Genomic DNA, 26,228 nt, shown 5'->3' with positions numbered 1-26,228 from the left:
ACCTTGGTGTTATTGTCTGTCCGTGTTGATCCACATCATACAAGCAACATGCATTTCGGAGGTCAGAACATAGCAACAGTTCATTTCAAAGTCATTTGCCATACATCAGCTTTTAATTGAGTCTAGAGCTGATGGCGTTTGAGCCGTACACTGATCCATACGCCGTTTTACAGAACTGAATTGATATGCGTTAGTATGAGGTAGGTCCATTGATTAAGAACAAAGACTAAATGTGCTGGCTTCCACAATCCAATTGTTTCTCCTGGAGAACATTCCGCATGTAACCAACTCCGTCAATGTCACTAAGACGGGCTTGTAATCACACAATCGGATATATCTACAAACAGCCCAAATCAAATTACCAGGGTAAATTTGTAAATCTTGATGCAATTACAGTATCGGTGACAATTACGATAGCTGTATAGGTCGTCTTACTCGACAAATAGAGGCAGTTATACACAGTGTGTCAGTACATTACTGTCACTAGACACAAACACGCCGAACAATTGTCTTTAAAAGCTAGAGTTGTAAAATTTATTTTACTTACAAGGATAGTTTTTTACCGTTTCATAACAATGTGTTAACAAAAGTTGATTTAGTTAATCATACCACAGTGAGAATGGAAGCTTTGATTTTGTGGGTTTATTACTTTAAAATATAATGGGGTTATGTGTATTTTTTATTATTTGTTTTAGTTATTTTTTCCAGAGTCGAATATGTCTATCAGATCATCGCTATCGCAAGAAGACACAACAATTATATACCAGTTATACCAGTGTCCAGGCTTGCAAAAATCCCAACATGGATGTAAATTTTTTACATTAAAGTTCTTTGTTAATTGACATAAACTACATGAAATCGTTGTAAACAATTGAATTAATATAAATGTTTCAACAATTTTTAGTGATCCTATTTGTGTAGCAAATTTTGAATCGTCGTTATTTTTTATATTATATTGTGTATAATAAGAATCTTCCACGAATCGTCGTTATTTTTTATTTGATATTGTGTATCATAAGAATCTTACATGAATAACTGTGTAATATGAAATTTATTGAGAGAGTTTAATAATTTAGTCAATTTTATCATTGAGTTAGAAATCGGGCTCGGATTTAACGTTTCCGTCTTCCACGACAATCGTTCGACGTCATATTTTATGACTCCGTCATGTCACAATAGTGTTATTACACGTGTGTCTTACAATACATGTATTTATTACATGGTCTAATTTCAATAAATTTTATTTCATAAAAATTAATAATAAATAATGAAAAGGGATCAAACAACAGGCTAAGCCTGCTCAGGTTCTCTCCCAGATACATGGTCGTGTGACATGACTGAACAGGCAAGTTATGCTACATATGGTTATACAATACTTACATACTTTATTCATCCATGCATGTTGCTTGACACGACCGTATATTTATATTTTCTTACATTTTGTGTTTCTGTAGCATCACACACTCATCATTACAAAGACTTTTTTTGCGTCTGGTATAATTTAAGGTAACATGATTCAATGAAGCAATACCGGAACCGTTCCAATGACAGCGCTTTTAATGATTTATAAGACCTTAACGAAACTTTCCGTATAAGATATTAGGACTGTTCAAGGACTTGATTTTCGGAGAACAATAAACTATACCGTACATCCCTAACCAGTCTCCCGTTACGCTTTAATGTATAGCAGAACACATTATTGTCGTCTATGCGTGAAGGTCGCATTGAAACCGGTGGTAAATAAATAAAATCTACACCTGTAATGTATTCTCTTTACAACGCCGTTTTATAACCACCATAGCTACCACACAATGTTGTAAGGAGTATGGAGTAATTAGCAGATCCCGTTTATCTTGGCGCTTCTGTCTGTCAACGAATCATGCGACAAGCATCACTGAATCATTGATGAAGTGCCGTAGAGCTACCCGATATCAATCACCGAACAGATTTGTTTACACTGGCTTAAATCAAACATATCTCATCCCCACAGGGTCCGACCAAACATACATTTAGTATGTCTTCTCTTATTGGATGACCCCATAGTCGCTGTTTCAGTCTGGTTTTAATATACCTTCTATTTTATCATAGCTTTTTCAGAGTATATATATATGTACCAATCTGTTACAACTTTGGCGTGTACGTAAAGAACTTGTAACTATATATGCGGTCAAGATTTCCTACAAAGAAATTAAACAGCAAGCTATAAATCGATCTTGCCCAGCCAGGTTGGCTAGCGGAAACTCGTCTACCCGGAATGATGCAACAGATCGAGTATTTACTACCAGCCTGGAAGACTTTTAACTAGGCAAGTCATTAGCTAATGTCTAAATGTAAAAACGGCTAGATACCTTTAAATAATGTACTACACGTCCAAAGTTTGAGGTAAATTAATGTCTTTAGAACTACCAGCACGACCTTTGAAGTTGATATCTTTGGAAGGTTGTGTGCGTCGACGTACCATAGTTTTCTTCCGTTACCAGGTACAACGGAAGTGGTTTCTAGGTCCTGTTACTGTATCACACTTCCGGAACAGATTTCTACTGTGGACTAATGATTGACTTCCTGCTCTGAAATAGTGTGTTCTATTAATTAACAAAACGTTATGTAGATTATTGCAATTTATGAATTAATACCTTTATACATTTTGGAAATTTAAATAAATACAAATTACAGATGTTAGAGTCATATTAAGAAAATAACAGTTTGCACTTGACATATCTTCAATCATTAGACAGACATTATATCGTCAAACGACAGAGTAATGATGGCTTATGTGTCACCACCATTTGTTCGTTGCGAAAAATTCCTTTTAATAATTTAGTCATCTTGTTTGTAATTGGAGCCTTTTTTTGCCCCTGGGAAACATATCCTTTGATGTGGCCTCCTCTTCAGAATACTTGATTATTGTACGGACCTATTCAGATATTTAGACCAACATAGTACCGCCCGTAGATAAAACGCATCTCCCCAATTTACGCATTGTCTTGATGGAGTAAAACAAGCGATTTGATCTGTCGCTGGTGGCGAGCAAATCTTCTGAGATGCGTATCAGCTCTTATAGTGTATTGAGTCCATTGATCACAGCCTCGATGTTTTATCTATTGTAGTTCTCATTGTTACATACCATGGCGCTGGTTATCGTCAGCAAACAAAGCTTGAGTTCTGCTGCTAATAGTTGCACATTTACAATTACTATGACATGCAGTATTCTGCGCATCGGAAACAGTTTTAATGCTGAATTGTCTATCTGAAATGTCCCAAGGTCTCTCGATAAATATTTGTCATACATGTTTATGCTTTAGTTATCTATCGTGGTCATAGGGGATTCATACAAGAGAGACTGCTGACGATTCTAATCTGACAATAAAATCGACAAATTACCACTTGTTTTCCTAAAAATCAAAATCATTAAACCAAAATTAAGTGAAATCCAAAAATAAGATGGATCTAATATATAATACATGTGATGAGAACATAGAATTCTAGGGGGTATTAAGGGTACGGAATTATTGGTTCCAGAACATGCGGTATATCATATAGATCGAAACCTATGGTAGGTATGCGCTAAATAATTCATTTGATATGCTTTCATGTGTGACGCAAGGTCTTAAAATTCAAACCGTAACAGATACATCTACCATACCCCACACGCTACAAGACAACATGCTGTATATTTACTCAGTATGGACATCATGCATCCTAAATGTTCAGCAGACGTTTACTAACGACTGGAAAGAAAGCTCAATGAGGCCTACCATTTGCACTATTGATCGAGAAGCCGTAGCACATCGTAGTTAAGACATTGCCAACAATAACGTTGTAACGTGACGTCGATTCCCCCCGTGTCTAAACAGATTAATTGTTGTGTCATGTATCCTCATTGTGATGTATGGGTTGATCAAAACGGTTGCACCACTTTCAATTAACTGATAAAACATTGATCTTCTATTTTTATTTTCTTTGGTTATATAAATTGCTGGAGCTTGTTCCAACACCTGTTCCTAGATAATTCTGGCGATTTACAAATAAAGTGGCCAAACCATACAGACAGTGAGACCCTTATCACGACAAACACAAAAACGATCTCACAATACATGACAAATTACACGGGCAAGCCAATCATGTTCTCGTGAAAATGATCAAGATTCAGTGTCAAATATCATGAACTCCTTGTCCACGGAAAGATTATATTTCAATTGCAGTTTGCATTGCATTATTATGTAGCACGTATCATGCAGATAACTATTCCACTCCAAACATTCATCCTCAGATTAATTATCGGAAGGGTATATTCCGATGGCATTGATGTCTCTCGGCAAATATTCTCTGACTAAAAGCATTGGTTCAAGCTAGTATTTTGATAGATGATTAAAAAGAGTCTAGGCTTTCGTAGAAAAATCTTATATTTGTATCAATCGTAAATCTTTTATTTATATCCTAAACATATGAAATTTGTTATATTGTGTAATTAAACCACTACATTATTTCCTAAACGTTAGCTGTTTGAATTGTCCTTTAAATCTCTAGATACATTGAGAAATGTAAGTAAACAATAAGGATATTGTACTAACAAGACGGACTCATTGTTTGCGGTTTACATACATATTAGGCTAAGAAGTTGTCAAGGGTGGAGGTTAATACCCTGTCATTTCTCCCTTGAATGCCTGATGCTTTTATATCTCTTGTTATTTTTCCTCTGGTTATCCTCGCTTTCGAGTGGAATTCTTAGAATAGATGAATACATTTTCTTTTATACACAACATGATGAACCGTAATGGCGTATTACGAAGTACAAGGCACTGTCTTCATTGTAGGACAAATTAATACATCCCTCAGTTAATGTAACATTAAGCAGACTTTCGTCAAAACAAATTATCTTTTTTTCATATTTTCAGCTTAATTGGTGATCAATCACAATTGCAAAAAAAATATTCTCATTGGTTGTTTATGCAACCAAGTTCAAATCGATTAGGAATATCTGTTACGTTCCGTTTATCTTCTGTCGTTGCTAAGCAACATAATCATGTATTTCCACGTCTTCATTTACGTTGCCATAGCAAAAACGAAATAGTGCACTCTGCATAGAACAATATGTTTCTTTCTATGTTAAAGCGTAAATAGGGCCCTAATATCCAGGTATACGTTTACAGTTTAAGGTGTTTATCAGCCGTGAAATTCTAGCCTTTTTGTATTGGCTTATTTTTCTTCCAGTGTTGTTGATCGCAATCACAATGATGTGTAATGCAATCATAACAATGCTTATCTCCATTCTCTGTCTATACAACGGACGTCTTATACTATATAATAATCAAATTTCCTATCGACTTGAAGCTAGTTTTACTATTACAAAATGTATATATATGTATACCGTATATTTGATAAATTGTATTACTTAAAATAATGCATTAACTATTTATTTACGATTTTTTATTGTTATATAAATACATACTAATACAATTCATGATAAAACACTTGGTCATGTGGCTTAGTCTATTCCTGGGTTGTTTTGTGAAGTACACTATGTAATGCGTTGATAATGATTTATGATTTATACGGGACACTTCCTTAGTCACCGTAGAGAATAGCAGGATACCTGATTTAAGTTATTTCACGGACCACGTCACAAAACCATTCACGTGCGACGTCATGTGAATAATTGTCCTTGAAAGAGATCAAATGAGAATAAATATCCCCTGTCCCTACAAAAACTGTCTGCTAAATAGATTATCGTGTATACATAACTGGTCTATATGACATTTGTATTCACTTCAAACAATTTGTAATAAGTATTTTCCTGGATATATGTTGTTATTAGGGCCAATTATGATACAGAAATAATAAGTGAGAGCACACAATACTCTATGATAGTATTTATAACACAGCGTGGTGTGTAGCGTGTTAGATCTGACATTCTAGTACAATTACATCTATCCTACCGCTATAAATATTTGATGGACAGAAACGATTAAAGCGATCTCATTGCCAATTCCAAGGGAGACAATAGCCCATAATTTATTGAGATTGTAGAAATTCAATTTCATATCAAATATATCCGAAATAAAATTGACTTGTTCACCACATTGCATCTTACACCAATATTTATACAGCATAATTACCAAGGCACAGATCTATAGGCAATTTGGCGTATTGCACAGTCGATTCGTGAGACTTCAATAAAGCAGGGACGACTAGTCGTGTACTGAGATATATACAGTAATGGCGAGGTACTGGCGTCCGATATATAATTAAATATATACGCCAAATGGAAGTGTAAACAACACATTTCCCTGCCGCTGTAGTAATTAACATGAAATGGATTGATTAACTTCAGAAGATGTTTCCATGATGTCATTGCTTGGCTGATAAGATGGACCTGTGTCTGGAGAGATTTAACAAGACAGACGAGAAATAAAATCTATTGATCTTTATTGTTCACAAAAACGCAAATAATTTTGGAGAATATCAAATTCAATACATATTTAGTGTGTATGATTATGTTTATAATGCATTGGTTAAACGATTGGAATAAATGTGGTCTATTTGTTCTATATGGATGGTAAGAATGTTTATCAATCTATGAATTATTTAAATAATTGGACCATTTAGTTTCAAGGTTTGACTGCGTCATTTTTGTTTGCATTGTGTAATACCATGGTCAGTAATATTGATATCGTATCAGGCGCTATCCAGGTTCCATATACAGTAAAATGGCAGCAATACACTATTCCATCCATGTCTTCAGATTATTGAGTCAGAAGGTAGAGAAATACAAACGAACGAATCACGAATCAAGAACTACTTTGAAAATCCACAGCAAACACTGCTATATATTAGGGATAAATCGACAATAGTTCCATTTTTGTCTGCGCATCCAAGACCTAAGCGTTTAAAATATATCGGTTTCCTTACCTTCTAAACATACTGGGTTCCAACCTTCTAAACATACTGGGTTCCAAGCTAGCCAAGAGGAGGAACTTAGTAACATACTGTAGTCTGGGGTTCTATTTATTAGTATGCACATGTAACGATGAATAAAGGCTTTCAAATAAACAATGTTGTTATGATGGAGACAACATAACTAAATAACAAGACCCCTATAACTATGATAGCAAAGAATGGTAGAAACTGACGCGAAAGTTAAATTATATACATTGATATATCTCAATTAATTGTTTTGGTCTGGCTTCCACTTCGGAGTAATGTTCATATCTAGTGTTCGGGAGCCCCGGGACATGTCTGCAACAACCCCCGTGGCCCCGGGAACTACGCGGAGATGATGAGCCGTCAACGTTTGGTATGGTCTGGCTTCTATCAAACTCATAAAGGACTGTGGCAGAGCTCGTGTACACAGTTCTACAGCTATACCGCAACATTTAAATTAGAATTACAAAACTTGTATTTGACGAATTAATTTTCTTTTCTTGATATCAAAATTGATCACCGTGGGTTGAAAGTGATAAATAACATTTGTTGTTAGCGATATTACGATTGATAAGACAGCGCAGGGGAGAGGGAGGAGGCAGGCTCGGATCACTTACTGGGACGGCCATGATATGTGCCTCTGGTATTTTGGATCCTATCCAAGTGTAGAACCTGGCAGTTTTAAGATGTTAAAAGTGAATGTGCATCAGCCATCAAACAGAGTGCCCTCTCGATCAATACTATTTTAGGCTATACACAGCCCTGACTCCCAGGTGGCAGCACGGTCAAAGACACGCGTGCGCTCACGTGCGTCATACAGCAACTACATGACAAAGCAAATGAATAAAATTTACTTGTGTCATATTGACACCTCAAAGTTAGTAAATTGTGTTGGTTTTGTTTTTGAGATTTGAGGACATTAATATTAACTTATTGACAAATAAAAAAATGACAATAACTCTGTTTAGGATTGTATTGGATATGCAGCTTGATAGTGTACTTAGTGTACAAAATGATGATTTAGCTGGCAAATGTTGGTTTTAAGTTATCGATTCTCAAATCTAGAAACTGACACTTTAACTTCCTAATGCTATTTTGTTGGAAATAAAAAACGGACTATGTCTGGTTTCTTCAACGTTACAACAATTGCATCATGTCAACCCTTGAGATAAAAATTGTACAATATATCTATTTTTCTCTGGGAGATTTGTTTTCAACCTTATTCCTCTCATCCTACTTATTTCAGTGCCATTTATTGTGTTCTTCTTCTAAAATATCAGACCTGAAGATGAAATGAGCACGCACACACATTGTTCCTTAGTGCTTAGTTCAATGGTTTATTTCCTCGTACAATATGATGGTAATCTTTTTCACAATAAAATGATTCTTGTTTGATGATATGCTGACGAAAGTATAAAGCCCTAGCATTTACATGTAAATAGGAATAGTCAACCTGATTGAAAGATTGTGACTTGTTTGCGCAATTCTAACACAAGGTTTGTCAATACAATATATAGGTTTTTTCCTGGCCATCTGGAAATATCCCGTTTTTATGAGAGAAAAAATGTACTCCTTACTCTTTATCCTTTCAGTTATAAATAGAAAATATCATTGAAAATGAACGAAGTATGTGGTATAACGCCATCAGGCAACGTGATATGCACTCGACTGGTCAAGAATGGGGGCTTGCTTCAACTGGAGGGAATTTTCTACTTTTAACTATGAATGAAACATCCAAACAAGGGTCTAGTTAGAAAAGCTCAACTCAATCTACGTGAAATATGATGACTGATCAGGGATCAACGAGCCTCGTGCTTAGTGGTCAAAATTCGTCACTCGTATCTACATGGCAAACTCGTGTAATATTCTGTTACGCTTACATTTAGGGGTATTAGTAAGCATCTCTATTGTGTTTGTGGCTTGTATGGGTAAAATAAATCGTCAGTACTTGGCTCTTCATCTCTCTCTGAATATACCAAGTGTATAGAAGAACACAAATAATAATTAACACAAGTAACAAAATAAAATGTAACCTGATATGTATCCATCATTGTCATTTCACTTCCTGTTTCTATATCATGTGCCTTAAACATGCAGATAAGATTGTATCCATACGGAGCTCCTAGACCACATGTTCACCTCATATCTAAATATAGTTTGTGACTTAATTGTTTGGTTTAATGGTGTGTCAGTATCTATATTGAATATCATTGAATTGTATGAAAATAAAAAATACGCAACATCTGTCACGAACATTTAATGTAAAGTATATATTTACACGTGAATAGGTCCTATTTACATAAATGACTCATCCTTGGTATACCGGAGATATTTCTAAACAGTCTTTCGTAATATCATAATGAGCACTGTCTCTCTGTGGTTTCTCTAAACAATTGAACGTTTGGTAGTGGACTAGTGATAGTATGTCACTTTAGCCAGTCGGCCACCATGACCCCTGAATGATTGTTGGAATAGTATCTACAAGTAAATCATAAATCATCATTCTATCAAATGTCAACATTTCTGTAAAAGTATGATATTTATATACCTGACTTACAGAAGAAAAACAAGACATCTATTTCCAAAAATCCATCAACATCAGCTCTATTGTTTGTATTTAGGTTAATGGTGTTATTGTACAGTAATAAGGATATGGTGTGAAGTAACGCGAACCACAACATTTAAAAGGTTACGGAAGCAGATTTATTTTTAATGGTTTAAAGATTGCCATATCCCAGGTACGAACTGCAGTAAACAACCTTCTCTATGTTTGTAAACAGTGACTCTCATAAGATATTGATTTCATGGCGTATTAATATTTATTGAAACACTTGAGATAAAAATAGACTTTTTCTATTGTTGTTTTATCAAGAATAACCATCAAATCAATTTATAGACATGCTAGTCTGACATAGATTAAACTATACCAATATACAGCAATTCATTTGCTGACGTTGTTGCGCATGTGTAACAGCCAAGATTTTGACCAAGTGTATGACGTAGTTTGTGGGGTATGGCTGTTTTATCTCAATTCGGTCGTTTTCAATAAGATAAATGCACGTCATCGCATCACAACTTACTCATTTGCAAAAACCACTGCACGAATACGAAAAACGTGGGTTTTTTTTGTAAGTTGAAATATACAATAGGTGTATTTTTGATAAAAACATTTGTGGTATTTAACAAGGTACATTTTTCTATTCCTTCATTGTAGTTAAATATAATCAACCTGATGTTATGAAATAGCACTTGTGACCTTGACCTATCATTTATATCCTTATATATATATAATATATGTAGGTAGGTATCAAGTGTTAGATTAGAATAAGATCTTTCTATATTCTTAATAATACTGTAATCTAGACTCTCGCTTTATCTTCCAATCCAATTTGTTATATTATTCCTGAAACTTTTAGTCTTATACATTTTGTTCATATTTAACGTCGGTAGTTTTAGCGGAGTTTTCAGCTATTAATGTTGCATTTAATAGAATTCTCATAACACTAATGAGGAACGACCAGATTAAACAGCAAATGATGCTAACAATGTAGTGAAACATTTTTTTTTATTGTAGATAAAAAACAAAAACAAAAACAAAACAAAAACCCAAAGAGCTGGAGATAGTTATTTTGTTCTAATAAACCTATTTTTCATATCAAATGAGTTCGTAATAGACAGGTATTGCTATATTCAATAATGGATGTTAAGTTATTATCATCCTCTGACTATCCACATCAAAAGCTAGCATGCTGTAACTGTAGTAAGACGTAGACTTTCGATAGCTGAATGTAGACAGTAACGACTTTCATTTAAATACTCATTTACCGACCATGATTACGAGGATATATATTGGTAAATATTTATGAGATACATATTGTCTCTTTATGTAAGTCATCATTGGTTAAACTACTTCATAAAGACTCCGTAATTAAATACCTAAATAAGCATGACCGGCTCCTCCTGTTGGTACTACACACTCGAGTTATTAGCAGTGCTGTATATAATTGACTTAACATCTTATACGGAGTGAGCTGACAAATTGCTATAGGGACTTAATTTGTTAGAAGATATAGGATGAAGAAATAATACAAAATATAAGTAATCATATTACATTAAACGGGAAAATGAATCGCACCAGCACAGAATATCTTCGATGGCCTTTCAGGGATTATGTTATAATATTTACATTTGTGGTTGTGTGGTCTTTCTGGTATCCGATTGACCTTGTAAATTACCGAAAATGACCCTATTTTTAATGGATTCGATTTGGTTGATTATGAGCACTGGAGTATCAGCAAATTGTATACCTGACTAATGAGCGACCGACAGGGTACTGAAGCACAAGTGAATAAATATTTGACCGCAACTTCGGTTTTTATGGCTTCTAAAATCATAACGAAAAATAAAAGTAATCTAAAAGGCGAATACTTTCAATACCTTTCCCGTGACTAGTTTTATTATTGCTATCTCATTTGTCCATAAACGATTATTTGATCACATCTTGGTGAAATGTAAAAAATAGTGTCTTTTAGAGTAATTGTTAAATTGAATATGTATGTTTTAACTATGACATGAAACGATTGGAGTATTGCAGTGGTCCTTTTTGCCACATTGTGGAAGGCTGAAGCGTCCCCTAAGGATAGGACACGCAGCAAATGTTGATGGCTGTGAAAGTATTAGGTCTTATAGTACAGATGTTATGTGATGTCATTCCAAACACTCTGTCATTAACACATGATTAATTGCAATTAAATCTCTGTTGCCTATCACATGATTAACTAGCTAATGAATACACTGTCATTCCAACTAGCAATATCAACATATAGATGTAAAAACACTGATGCATTTTCAGATGAAAGATGTTCCTTAAAGATGCTCCACCGGCGACAAATGGTATTTTTTCACTATCAAAAACTGAAGCAGACAATTTAGTATTTTTCTACAGTTACAAAAGTTACTTACTTTACACCATTACCACCATTCAAAAGTTTGAGCTTCTAATTTTACTTCAAGTTAGAATTATGAAAAATGATTAATTGCATCTCGAAAAAATTCCGTGGCACTATATCCTATATGGAATGAAGTACTGATTGTGAATGCACCAAAGGCAAAGCAAATTGTTTTAATTTTTTGTGTGTGTGTTAATTAGGCATAAATAGATACGATTAAACACCAATTAATATTCAAATGTGGAGCATCTTTAAGAAAATGTCACTGATATTTTTGTAATTAGCCTTTTTGGAATATATCGTATATGTTTTGTTGTAGGATCACAGTAAAGGTACTTACAATGTTAGATTTATTTTACTTTAATAGAAATCCAAATGAATCACGCTGCCTATATTCCTTAGGTAAAGGCGTCACAGAGGGAATACGTCATCAAAAAACGCAATTGTTGTTACAAGAATAAAAGACAATGAAAACATAGTCCCTTTGGGATGTAGGTAATATTGAAATTACGTCTACGTAAATCGTTACTGTTGAACATAAGTTGTTTTTCCTAGTAATAAACTAAATACACAATACTTTTTCAAATAATTTTCAACATATTCGATATATATGAATAACTATTACATCTGATTTCTGTTGTAATTCTAATGAATGCCATTATATAAATGTTAACACTATAAATGATATGGTATGAAATGATAAAATCCCAAAGAGATCATATCTCCATTTTTTCTTTTAAGATATGATATATTTATTTCCGATAGGTACCTTTCTACAATAGTCTAAGGATTTTACCATTACAATGTTTATATTGGAATACAATCTTGTTTATATTTGGTATAGATATACTCTGTCATAAAGCCAAGCTTATACAGCGGTATTTCATCTGATACAAGCATTGCGAAAGTTGACATCTGTAGCTGTTATAATTACCTTTATTGAGTACAAGTAAATACAAATTAAATTAATTGACTAAACCGTAATTTTATCTTTCTGAGATTCATGCAGACAAACAAAGTCTGTTAAATCCTTAATGTTATATTTGCAGTATTTTCATACTCACAAATAAAGAACGGGTTTTAACATGTTATTCAACACCAAAAAGTCCCATTTTGAGAATTGCATTACCACTAATAAGACCCGGAAATGATTTTTGTAGTACTGCCATCGTTATCAATCATTATAATAAAATCTACAGTGCTGTGAAATAATGAGGACATACTATGAATCACTATGAGTCAGACCATAAAGTCAAGTTGTGGTCTACAATTTCATTCATCATTTTCACCGTTCTATTAGTAATTTTAAGTCATTTCTTTAGGAATGTTTCCATCTAAATCTGCGCATTTGAATGATTTTCACAGCTTTATTAATCAAACCTTATGGTTTTTAAAAATAACTCAGGAAAAAAAACATGTCAAAATTTCGCCCAGTTATATTAGTTAAAATATCAATATTTCGAAATATCAAAATAATTAATCGGAAATGTTTTTGTTTTTTTTATATTTTAGATACAAGTTAAAACAAGTTAAGATATTATCAATTAAAATATACTACATGTATTTACAATACAAGTACTTGAAAAATATATTAAATAATTGAATTATAATTTTTTAGATATTGAGACACATATTGAGATGCAATTCTCTTTATGTTAATCATTGACTTTCTGATTTGCAGAATATTTGACCGAACATGAAGCGTAAATCCAATTAAGGAATGACGTTTTTATATTCAATATGAATGGCATGTCAAATAAAAGGACTACTATAGGGCTGAATGTATTAGTAATATTTTTTTTTACATATTTAGACTTTGACAGTCAAACATCTGGAGTATGATGAAATATAGCTGAACCTATCCTTCAAATGGCAACAGCAAACTCTTTATGAAGTTTGACGAAGTTTCTATATTCAGTCGTACAAGTAGAAGCGTAGATATGATGTGTCCATACCCATGTCATGTTTATAATAGCCGGGACAAGTACTTAGGACTCTTGTTAATGTTTTGTGTGTTTAAACTATTGGACTGACATTACGATACGGGTAACCATAATTGATCAGTCATTGATTCTACACTGAGGATACAATGGTTAAAAGGTATATACAGAAGTTGAACTTTCAACACAATGGGACTGACAGTGTAAACTATCCGGAGGGGCGCCATCACACTTACACTAATGACAGTTCAGAAAAGTAAACATATATGTTATCAAGTGATTAAAGGTCAATAAAAACAATAGAGTGCACTTACGATTTTGTGGTTGAGGTGGTCCAACTCCCTCTCAGTAACAGTGGTCCGTTTAGGAACGGGTGTGTGACTTGACTGGCGTTTAATCTCGTTGTATTTATAGAAGAGAAACATTCCCGGTACAGCAAGGGCTGAAAGGGGCTTCAGCACCGGGGACGGACTCCGGGGGGCAGGCATTTTCTCCCGGTCGCGGCTTTTCCAAAGTACCGGCATGTTGTAGTTTTGGTTGTTTTGCCTTATGGTGCGATCAATCGTGGACACGGAACCAACCAGCTTTCACGAGCCGCTCACGTCGCAATCTTCCCTACTACTTTGTTATGTGTTCCTACAACCTCCGACAAATGACATCGCCAATCGATAAACGATTTAAAGAAAAGAAAACAGTTGAATGGTGAGCGCGAGGCGGTTCTTTGATCGGCGGGTGGGTCACGCCTCTCCTTGGCTCCCCCTCACTCTGCACGGGAGGGCGGGGGATGAGGGCATGTTTGTCACGTGCCTCAACTGTCAAACGTTCCATAAGAGCCTAATTCCACATTTATAAATAAGTAGTTGTGATAGTAGTATATTTCTTAGCTGTACACGGGGCCTTGCGCAGTGTAGGTTGTGTATTGATCGGTACCGTGGACAGCACGCTCTCCAGCGCTCCGGTCGATAGCCTGAGATCCCCTACACGATTAAACAACAACTATTTCAATTCCATAGCTTAACCTGTTTCGTCATGTTTTGTTTTAGAAAATTAATGTGAGTGTATCGATGATAAGTGGCTCCAATAATTGGCGATAGATAGAGGCCAACACTTGATGATTTTTACCGTAATTCCGATAACGAGGCTCAGCTGTCATATCTTAATATCCTGACGGATCTTCTCACCTCCTACCAGCAGTCAGTATTGTCACAGCGCTACTGGGTAATGGTCTCTAACGCTAGCAACAACCTCATACACGCGTTACTGTCATTGCGTCGCTCATGTATCAGAACATCTTCAATTTAATAACGTAAACGTTGGCACCGGCTAAACAAAAGTGGTCAGTGAAAACTGTTGCTCGATGACTTTTGCTGATATTTTTATCATGGGAACATTAAAACAAACAAAAAACACATTCACAGAAGTAATAGTGTATGTTTGAGTAGATAACTAAAGTCCTTTGAGACATAAAAAGTAAAAATGTAACCCGTTGGATCACTAGAACAATGTTAGCCAGTGGTAACACTAATACACTAAGGTAGATCGTAGAACCGACAGAAAATGTCACAATATCATTAACAATCTTTGCACCTGAATAATGTATGTCCTGATTTGTTAATCGAGCTTTATTGAAACAAGAGTGTTCATTTTGTTACAGCTTTAACGTTAATTTTCCTGTCATTACGAGGATGATCAAATCTATTCCATCACTAACGGTCACAAGATGTGTATCAAAAATTAGGAGTAGGTAACATACAATCTATATTGTAATATCTTTCTCTGACATTCAAAATTAGCTCTGGCACCAATTAATATCACCTATGTATTTATTTGTTTTATCGTTTGGCGATGGTAACGATATTGAACAAAATATGATCACCTTTATAACTAGATAGTACCACTCTCCAGCTTGAATAGAGCTAATCATCTAGGAAGTTCTATCACCAATAAAGGCTAATATTTCAAGAACGAAACAAACACATTTCAATATAATAGAAAGATCCCATATGTCATAGTTTACTATTACAAGGACATAAAGCACAACAATACGTTTTATGCTGAATATGAAATGCCAGTACCTGTAAACAGTCATCTATTGCATTTCCAGTTTGCCGGTGTAATATATCTGTGCTTTCTCCACATGAGTGTATTACCTTGTTTTGCTGTCTTTTCATTACTTAAAAGGTTCTGTAAATGACATTGATTCATCAGGTGGCCTTGGATGAACATGTTTCTTTACAAGACTCTTAATTTTCTCTCTGATCAATTTGAAGGTCATCATCACCAAATATAAACTATGATTGACACCCAAGCGGAAACATTTACGGCACCTTGAAAGGCATTGCTAGCGATCTATACTATCAAACTCGATCAAAAGCGTTGTTATACGGAATGCATCTACAACAATCTGATCCATTTGGAAATTATTCGCAGTCTTAAGAAAATTATACTCTTTCATTTAGATGTTAGTTTTATTTTCCAACAGGATTGTTGGTTTATATGCATTCTACCAAAGCATTGCTGATTCATTTAGGTCGTCCATGTCGATGTTTTTAAAAGTTATTATTTAAGTCGAACATAACACATTATATGAATGATTTAAAAGGAAGAGGTAAATTTAAAAACATGTCTCGGACAAACCATGAATCATCTACTTCTATTAAACAATAGTATATCTTACTAACAAAGTTGAAAATTGATGATTGACGTAATCGGATTACATATGGCTTGTTTAGATTAATTTTAAACACATAAATCAAAATCTACCCCATAACGAATGCAGAATTGTAATTCAAAACCCCTATTACCTAAACAAAAACTATCTTGGTAAGGAAATCATATATAACGATCCTTCGATTTGTGTAGACACCTGCTATGCGGATCTAGGTCGCATCCTGGCTACTGATAACTGACCGCTAAGTATAACAACAGGTATAAAGGACATCGATTTTCACATGGCAGTTTATCATGATCATCATCAACGTCGACATCACCCTTATCATCTATCAAAACCCTTTTCAACTCCACCTGAGTAATCGACATATTTACCAGATTCTTTATATTGCGTTGGTATCGCGTAAACTAATTGTATGATGTCCGAAAACCAATAACTAGATAGTCATCTGTAGGATTGAGCTTTCAAAGGGGGCAACTGGTAGGAGAGAATAGTCGGTAAATCCATAGACTTCAGGTACTTGACAAGGATTCAGTCTTTCAAAAGGAAGGACACGAAGCCCAACCTGAAATCGGACAAACACATGTAATAACCTCATGACACATAGTTAATTTGAATAATTCCTTGTTACCACACATATTACTCTATAGGGAGTCCATGTTAAGGGTCTTCTCAATCTCGCAAAGTCTCGTTTTAACATAGATCAATCAATTTTCGTGATTGTCAAAATAATGTACCAGGCTTTCATATGAAAATATTTCAAAAAATAGACTTCTATTATTTGCATAATTAGTTTAGTTTTTTCTTTTTAATATTGATATGAATAATTCTGAAAACAATCTTACTGATCAGGCAACCAGAAATCTTAAAACATTGAAATTTCTATACAACGTGTCTATTAGCTACATTATATATTGTATTCACAATACATTTGTCGTTCAAAATGAATCATCAAATAACTCTATTCCATTTTCAACTTTGAGATAAACTAAAAATCTATATGTATATAAAGTAAGTCATAGAGAAAAATTAAACTCAAACATACCTTGTTATTGACAAAATAATGATAAGTTTATTTATTCACATTTTCGTCTTGTGTGTGGCATACCACGTTAAACCATATTACTTATTACAAAATAAATACAAACTACGTAGGTTAGTACAAATAATATCATATTCAAGTAAACAACTCTAAAATGACACAATACCATCTATTTTTCGGTAATAATTTGGTCACTATGTTGTATATCGGTACTGTATGCTTACCTAGAATCACATAATTTTGAATACAGCAAACGAATGGTACATTACCATGCCCTAAATTGTAGTTACGCTCTTGTTGTTTCATTCTAGAACGTCATCAAGTTAGCACGAAGCTTTGAAACTTTATGTATGTTACCAAATGTTGAAGTAAACATGTTGGTGTTTTTCCGTTGTTACATTTTTTATACAGCTTTTAGATTGCCTTTAGTCAACTAGAACCTTTTTATCACATTATAATTTTGGTTGAAAAAAATTCATATCACCAATATATTGATTTCTTCTAAGAAACTCATAATTATATTTACTACTTTTGACTTTGGTCTTATTTCCAGTTTGGTTTTGGTGTTATTATTTTATGCACCACTAATAAATCTTAGAAATTCTGCTTTTTGGGATTTTCCATAACCTAACTTTTAAACTTATAAAATCAATTGTGAAGTAAAGTTATGCAATAAAAGCATATCATTATCTTAGTTATATTTCTTCAATGCGTAGAGAAAATATTCGTAGATTAGATATCTTTTTGATTTAAACCATCTATAAAAATGATTATTAAGGACCTCTCTGCATATCGTTATCGTACCGTGATGATTTTTAATACATACAATAACACGTGTATATACCGAACACGCTTACAACGAATTCGTGGTTATAAAGTAGTAATTTCCATTCCCTGTCAAGGTTCCTATAAAACGTTTTGAATATGTGAATAACGAACTATGTGCATTTGGTTATTCTCTAGAGGTTCATCATAAATATGGGTAACTGTATTTATTTTCATTTTTCCTGAGAATAATAAAAAAAAAAAACTGGCGTTCGAATTTTGTATACCAATGTACTAGTATCATGTTCATCCAATCAACAAGGCACGATGGTTTCGGCTTTACACATCAGGAGTTTGCATGGTGTAAAACAAAGGCCAAACCAACAAGAGCCATTGCCATTGTTCACACTCACATGTTAGACTGACTTGATAGTGAACATCCAGAAAGATTGTGTCATAAGATAAGAGGAAATCCATCGTTGACGACTTGTGTCTGTTTTATCTGAGTATTCTGCTGTGTGTGCATGTTTTGGCTTAGCGATTTATCAAAACTGAGACTTTGTAAAATTAAATGAATGTGCTTGTTTAATGTGAATGTGTTGTGAAAAAGATTAAGAGATCCTTGACTGAACGACATGCAAAACCAGAAACCAAATTTAAAAGCACCGAAATAAGAACTTTTTTTGATTGATTTTGATTGGTAACATATGGAATTTCCCCTTATACTCTTTATTCATACAAGCGATGACAGGATCTAAAGCTTTGGAAGAGATTAAAGGAATAAAACGTCCTGATTCACTAAAACACAGACGTCGTGTGAACCTATGCATTAATTCCACGCAACATTGTTTTATTTTAAAATTACATCAAATAATTTTGTATTCTAAGCAATTAATTGGAAATTGAACGAAACAGAATTTATCAGCGAAACTTGTATCACTATAAAAATCTCCGAGCAGAACAGCAATATGTCGGGAAGTTAAAGGAATGTTTGTAGAAATAAAGTGTTAATATGCTATCTTCCAGTCACATATCACAAAACGTTATTGACTATTACAGTAACACATTTTCAGTGCCTACAAATCACTTGAAATATTTTTTGAATATACATCACTGTAAATGATGGAAAGTACTTTTGTAGCCAAAGTTATTCGCGTTCTGGCCAGACATCTATCACTATGATTTTGGTAAAATCCAGGACCAAAAATTAAAAAAAAGAATAGAAAAAAAGAGTCCCTTTTAAATTCCATAAGAAACGTCACAATTTCTCCAAAATTGACGAAAATGCTAGTGAGTGAAGCGTTACGTTCAATTCAGCCATGCCAATGATGTATTATAAATGAGAAAAATGTGAATTTTGTTGTCGTACCAAGAGTTTTGAAGACTTAAATGTATGGCTTTTTTTTGTGTAATGCGCGTTTTTCGTGACAGCAAATTGTTGTTCAGTTTGGAGAAATGATTCTTTTGAAATACTGGTTTTAAAAACATCCATGAAAGATTATGGAAACAGCACATTATTTCTCTGAAAAATGCAAATGCCAATAACTGCGATACTCAATTTGTTCTTGTACCTTTGTATGATTTTTTCTGTCGACTTTTGCTTTTGCGCTTTGGCAGTACATGTATTAAAGTAACTGTTGTAAATGTTACCATTAGTTTATGAAGATTGGATACATTTTGTGTGAAGAGTTATTTTTAATTAAGATCCTTCGATTTTTTGATTTTTTGATTTTTTTTTTTTTTTTTTTTTTGATTTTTTTTTTTTTTTTTTTTTCACATTCTGCCTAAAACATGATTGACAACAATGACAACTTATACCCCTGTATTTGGTGGAAACATACACCACAGAATTAAGATAAAATGTTGGATGCATAAAATGGTGTCTAGGTCATTGCGTGGGTTATATACTATCGTTTCTTTGCCAATACTCGAAATAAAATCAATTGACAAACTAGCAATAACTTTTACGAGACAGCTAACCATGAACAGGTACAGTGTAGTGGGATTGAAGTATTCTTTTTTTTTGTTGATCCATTGTCACTGAACAACTGTTTCTTCGTTTTGCATTTATCCTAATTTTAACTCATATTATAAGGCAAGTAACGGTCAATAGAGATCGATTGGGCTCAACGACCAAGTAGTTCTTTATTCCGCATAAGTTGTAGAAATCTATAGGGAGTTTATATATTGGTTAAGTTCCTTTCTATTTACTTGCAGAGGTTTTGAATACTATCTTGATTAACTATCAAAACCACCGCAACAGCTAGTTTACTTATCGTATGTCTAATACTCGTATCATTGCCTGTAACAGTAGATTCATTCCCCATGCATAAGTTAACAGAAACGGCTAGTAATATTTCACTTGTTTTCGTTCCCGTCTCGAATTGATCAAAGGTAATTAGATTCCGTGTTCAGAGTCTGGCTTTCTGCGTATAAAAAGTGTAATATCGTACACATTTTATTTGTTTAAATGTGATATTTACGGCTACATCATATTACAGTATACAGAAACAGACAACTGGTCTAGGATGTCCGTTAGGTGGGAACTGGAGACTGCACAAGGAGTCATGATACAGACCTAATGATAGTATACGATACATAAACAGTCCAGAATGATCAGAAACTGACATATACTTGTTAAGAAAGACAGAAACGGTGAAATAGAGTTACCTCACTAGGATCCGGCCCGTATCCTGCACCATTTTATTTTTCAAGAAAACAAGTATGTCACTTTCAAAAAGCACGTAAAATTCAATATATACTGAGCGCCGATAAAAACGCAACACTTTTGATTGAATATTTTCCAATTAAAGTTTTTGTTCATATCTAACAAGTTACTAATATAAAACTACCTTACCTAAGTATACAATAATGATTCGCATGACTGAACTTGCTCTCGGGCCGTGAAGCGGTCGATTATTGAAACAGTACCTATCTGCACGTGCACTCGGTATCAATGCGCTTTTGGTCTACCCATTACACGCGAACAGTCCTTGTGGATAGGAAGACTGTTTTCCACATTCAGATTTTGCAAACGCCGTTTAGTTTGGAAAACGATTCCACGACTTACGGATACCCATGGTCACGAAGTTAGGGGTATGTTGGCAGGCGGACTTCCGCGGCGTGAAATTGCGCGTAGAATGGGATGTTCGCCTTCTACTATTGTGAGACTTCATCAGCGGTACGTTCAAACGGGTTCTCTGAATGATAGACCGCGCCCTGGGAGGCAACGAGTGACGTCGGATCGACAGGACCGTTATATCCGGGTCACCCATCTCCGTGACCGCTTCCAAACTGCCTCCCAAACGGCCAGAACAACGATAGGTATCAATTGAAGACGACTTTCGGTTTCTACTGTCCGTCGACGTTTACGTAGCGCCGGTTTGAAAGCCTGTAGACCCTTCCATGAGAACATGTTGCCACAACGTCGACGTCAAAATCGCCTGACGTGGACCCGGAGGCATCGACGTTGGCTCATGCGCCAATGAAGAAGCGAACTGTTCACGGATGAATCCCGCTTCCATCTCCGTAATAGTGACGGTAGAATTCGCGTGTGGAGACGACGGGGAGAGTGTTACGTCGATTCTTGCGTCCGCGAAAGTGACCGTTGGGGTGTTGGAAGTGTCATGGTGTGGGGAGGGATATCCTTCGACCGCAGGACGTCCCTTGTTATCGTGGACGGTAAACAGACGGCACGGTGTTTCATCGACGAAGTCCTACAAACTACCGTTGTACCGTTCTTTTGTAATCATCCCGACGTCGACATTCTACAGCAATACAATGATGGTGCGCACTCAGCACCACAGACTTCCTTAATCAACAGAACATGCAAACACTGCCATGGCCTGCCATCTCCCCTGACCTTAGTCCGATTGAACACTTGTGGGACAAGTTAGGTCAAGCTGTAAAACGACGTCACGTCAACCACAACCGCAAAATCGACGTGAACTTGAAATTGCCCTTCAGGAGGAATGGAGGAACATTCAGCCAGCTAGAATTCAGCGTCTGGTTGGGTCCATGCCACGTAGGTGTCGTGCTTGTGTGGAGGCAAATGGTGGCCACATCAGATATTGAAAGTGTGAAAATGAATTTGCAGGGTAGCGTTGAAACGTTTGTCTCATCCCCATTCACGGGCAATATTTGACGAATCACTGGTAGGAAACGACTCTCGAAGTTTTTTTCTGTAAATTTTTTTTTACCATTAAATTTTGCATATTATAACAGTGTTGTTTTTTCATCGGCGCTCAGTATATAACAATTAAAGAAGAAACTAAGAATATAGGGTGAAATTTCTATAGATTATAAAAAACAGTTTATATAAGCTTTTTATACCCCTAAAAATTAGATTCTATATAAACTCCATTGCCAAAAATGCCAATAAATGAACTACTCTGTCGAGCAGTCCTCAGAACTATTAAAATCGACTGTTAAAATATGCTGTTGGACCGGAATGATATCACACATTCAACTCGTGACGTCAGTGCATAGTTTTGGGTCAATGGGTATAACAAAACAGTTATCGACTGGCTTTTCGGGCAACAGATGATTTGTTGGACCCTCTCACAAACTGTTGCCCTCGGCCTATGGCCCTCAACCCAAGTTGTCGACTGTATAACGTTACTGTGTATTTCTATGATTGAAATGTGAGATATTTTTTATTGTTTGATACTGGCAAACCAGTCGTCCCACTCCCTTAATGCTGAGCGCTAAGCAGGAACAGAAATCACACTGTTATATTTTATAGACAAAAGCGAAAATTAGCCTTATCGAAAATGGGTTTTGATCTACGTCATATTTAATGATATCATCTCACAGTAAAAAACGAGTCTCTTATTTTTTACAACGCAAATACAAATAACGCTTTCATAGGACAGCAGGCTGATGAAACTATGAAATTAATATTCATACAAGTATAAAGCCGTAACTAAAAGCTTGTCAGTCTAGTAAAGATATCAGATCATACAAAAAAACGTATTCACATCATTATGTCTTTTTGTTGACATATATGTAATCTCAGCGATACCGATACATTGCCACAGTTTCCGTAACAATATTAGTGAACTCGTTGAAAAAGTTTAATTTGATATTTCCTTATCGGAAACAATTATCTAGATGTTCTATCTAGAAAAAAACCATAAAGATAGGGTTACATATTATCAATATTGTAGTCATTTCACATCAGTAATTATTACCATTCCAACATCAAACAAAACTGGAAACTTCCATCATTTTGTTGCCATTAGTAACTACTATCAAATATATTTCTGTGAAATACCACTCGGCAAATATAGGTCATCCATTCGTTAAGCTATAAATAGCCCATGGCAAAAAAGACAAAATAAATTATTACCCAACTGGGAATCATGCTATTTTTCTCATTAGAAAATATTGAGATTTAGAACTATACTCCACATATAAACAGAGAGAAATGCATTCGATGTATCCTAGAATAATTTTCTATTAATATATGAACAATTAACTTAACACATGAGTTTCAGTTATTATATACACTTGATATACTCTCAGAACAAATGAAGAGGGTTTTTTAACATGTGTGTGATTAAGAATATAATTATATTCAATAACTATAATATGAATGATGCAGAAAAAAATACTAAAAGATAACAATAAATATGCCATGAATAAGGTTAGAATATACAGTGGTCTAGAACTGGCTGTTTCAAATCCGATAGAAAAATAATTAATACAATTTAGTTTTTCATTTTAAACTTTGTTATTACTCAGAATCACAATCTAATATTTAAGACACCAATGCTTACATGAAAATATGTAAATGACATAATTATATATTCTTACGTACTGCACATATTGTCTTTAGTTGAATTTTCAAAACCCATGAATATTAATTTCTAGCAGAATGGACATTTTGTGAAGACGAGTAGTCTGACTGCCATAGTGCCTAATTAGCTAGCATCTTAACCACCCGTGACGTGATTAGATCAGTCCTAATTAGGTAATTAAAGCTGTGTCCTTGAAATTAAAACAATAACCACTACACTAATTCGTGATATGGTTTGTCAAATCAGATTTAAAATACCCTAATATCTCTTAAAATCTCAGTTTTATAAAAATCCTTATGTTTTCATTACTTTATGCAGATCTCTTTCATTTTTCTTAACGAATAATATGTACACAACCTATCACTACTTGTCTGTCTATAAATATGGAATCCAGTTAGTGCTTTCTTTGATGTTATTCTTAAACAACTTTTTTTGACAGAGGCAAGGTATACAAAACTACCACTAGTATAGAGATGTCCACGACACATTTTTCTCTTCCCATTAAACAGTGCTAGGCCATCGTTTGCCCTTTGGCACAACATTACTATAATATATTACTATAGTGTATGAACCTAATAATTGATTTGGCCCGTTTGATGTTTAAAGCATTAATTAATAGTCAGCGGGTGTTATGGAGATTCATTCTAAATAGTGTATTGAGTAGTAATGCAATCAATATTACAGAAGTACCTACATGTTTTACTGACATTCTGTTAAACAGATGCATTGGTCTTTTTGTATCGTTATCTCTGGACCTTCCGAAAATCATGCTGTGGTACAGGTCACTCAGGATAATCCCAATTTCAATAAAAAGTACATGTCCTTCCCGGCCTTCTTACGTCACATTACAAATCTATAGTGTCTTTTGTATGTATGAGTTTTATGGCCCACTTACGTCATTTAGAACCAAACCACAAGTCATACTTTAAAGTGAATAGTCGGGCAAAGAAAACCAGTCTAAATGCGTTCATTGGCCTTCCAAAAGTTCTCACATATTAATACAACGGTCAAGTTTCTGCTTACGTTTCCCAGTTCTGACCATTGAAATAAAGAAATGTTGAAAGCATTGAAAGCGAGGCTGCGTGGAAATGTAACCACGGACATAGTCAGCCGGGAGGACGTTTTAGCATTCGTATACTTTAAATTAATTTCTACGTACGCAGACAAATTTTGACGAGAAAGTTTATTTTATTATTCCATAAGAAATTATACTGGATACATTCACACCATTACTTTAGCCATCCTTGCCCGACTGTTCACTTTAATATTAAAGATCCAAATAGAAGACAAATAATGATTGCATCTGAAAGATCAGGATAAGACATAGGCAATTCAGAACTAACACATAGATTGTATGATTTTATAAAAAGGGATAAAATAGTTTTGGCTAACACACATGAGAAATCTCGTGCACAATGTTGATGAAACAATGAAATGCTACGTTTTCATCTCGGTCCTCACGTGCGTTGTGAAGCCAACGTTTCTGTGTATGATCGCTATAACATAAGAGTGACGTCACAGAGAGTGTATTGACCGTCCTGTAGAATTAATCATCTAATTCACTAATTAGTTAATGAGTTGGATACAATGCTATATATAAAGGCTGACTTTGACTACGCAGTGTCCACTAGTTGGCTTAGAAGGGATAGACAGTTCATGGCTATACACCATTCCTAACCTCTTCTTATTTACGTACTATGCTTTCTCAATTAATAAATCAAATATTAAAGGCCCACTACCTTTCCGAAACGGCTTTTAATTTTTTAAATGGGAATGTAAAACAAGATCAATATTTTTGTAGAGTCCTAAAAATTATCAACATACCGTTAATACTTCATTTATCATCACCTTCTGAACGATTTGATTAAAATAAATAAAATGTTTATTTTCATAACGCGGGTAGTATTATGTTTCCCGCCGTCGTCCTAAATACCGCGCGGTAGTTGACTATCACTGTGCCAGACGGCAAAACAGCGAATTGAATCTCCACTGTTTTTATATATTACGCAGGCAATCTTGCATATGTTTGGTGTCGTAACCTTATTTTAGATCATCGGTATGCATTTTCTGGTGTTATTAATGTTTTTTAAGAAACCTTTATATTTTGCTCCGGAAAGGTAATGGGCCTTTAAGTGTTAT

The 26,228-nt window shown here is 34.7% G+C and overlaps 1 protein-coding gene across 1 annotated transcript in view; it reads right to left on the bottom strand.

Annotated features, from left to right (window-relative positions):
* LOC138314600 (uncharacterized) overlaps positions 1 to 15,005 on the bottom strand; it is a 44,117-nt gene extending 29,112 nt beyond the window's left edge. The window contains exon 1 of the mRNA XM_069255012.1: positions 14,125 to 15,005. Within this exon, the coding sequence (XP_069111113.1) occupies positions 14,125 to 14,334 (210 nt within the window). The 5' untranslated portion in view covers positions 14,335 to 15,005. The remainder of the gene's footprint in view (positions 1 to 14,124) is intronic.
* Between the last annotated feature and the right edge of the window lie 11,223 nt (positions 15,006 to 26,228).

This window comes from Argopecten irradians, chromosome 2 (assembly GCF_041381155.1).
Source record: "Argopecten irradians isolate NY chromosome 2, Ai_NY, whole genome shotgun sequence".
Lineage (NCBI taxonomy): Eukaryota > Metazoa > Mollusca > Bivalvia > Pectinida > Pectinidae > Argopecten > Argopecten irradians.
The sequence above is the reverse complement of the archived record's forward strand: the minus strand, read 5'-3'. Positions and strand labels throughout refer to the sequence as shown.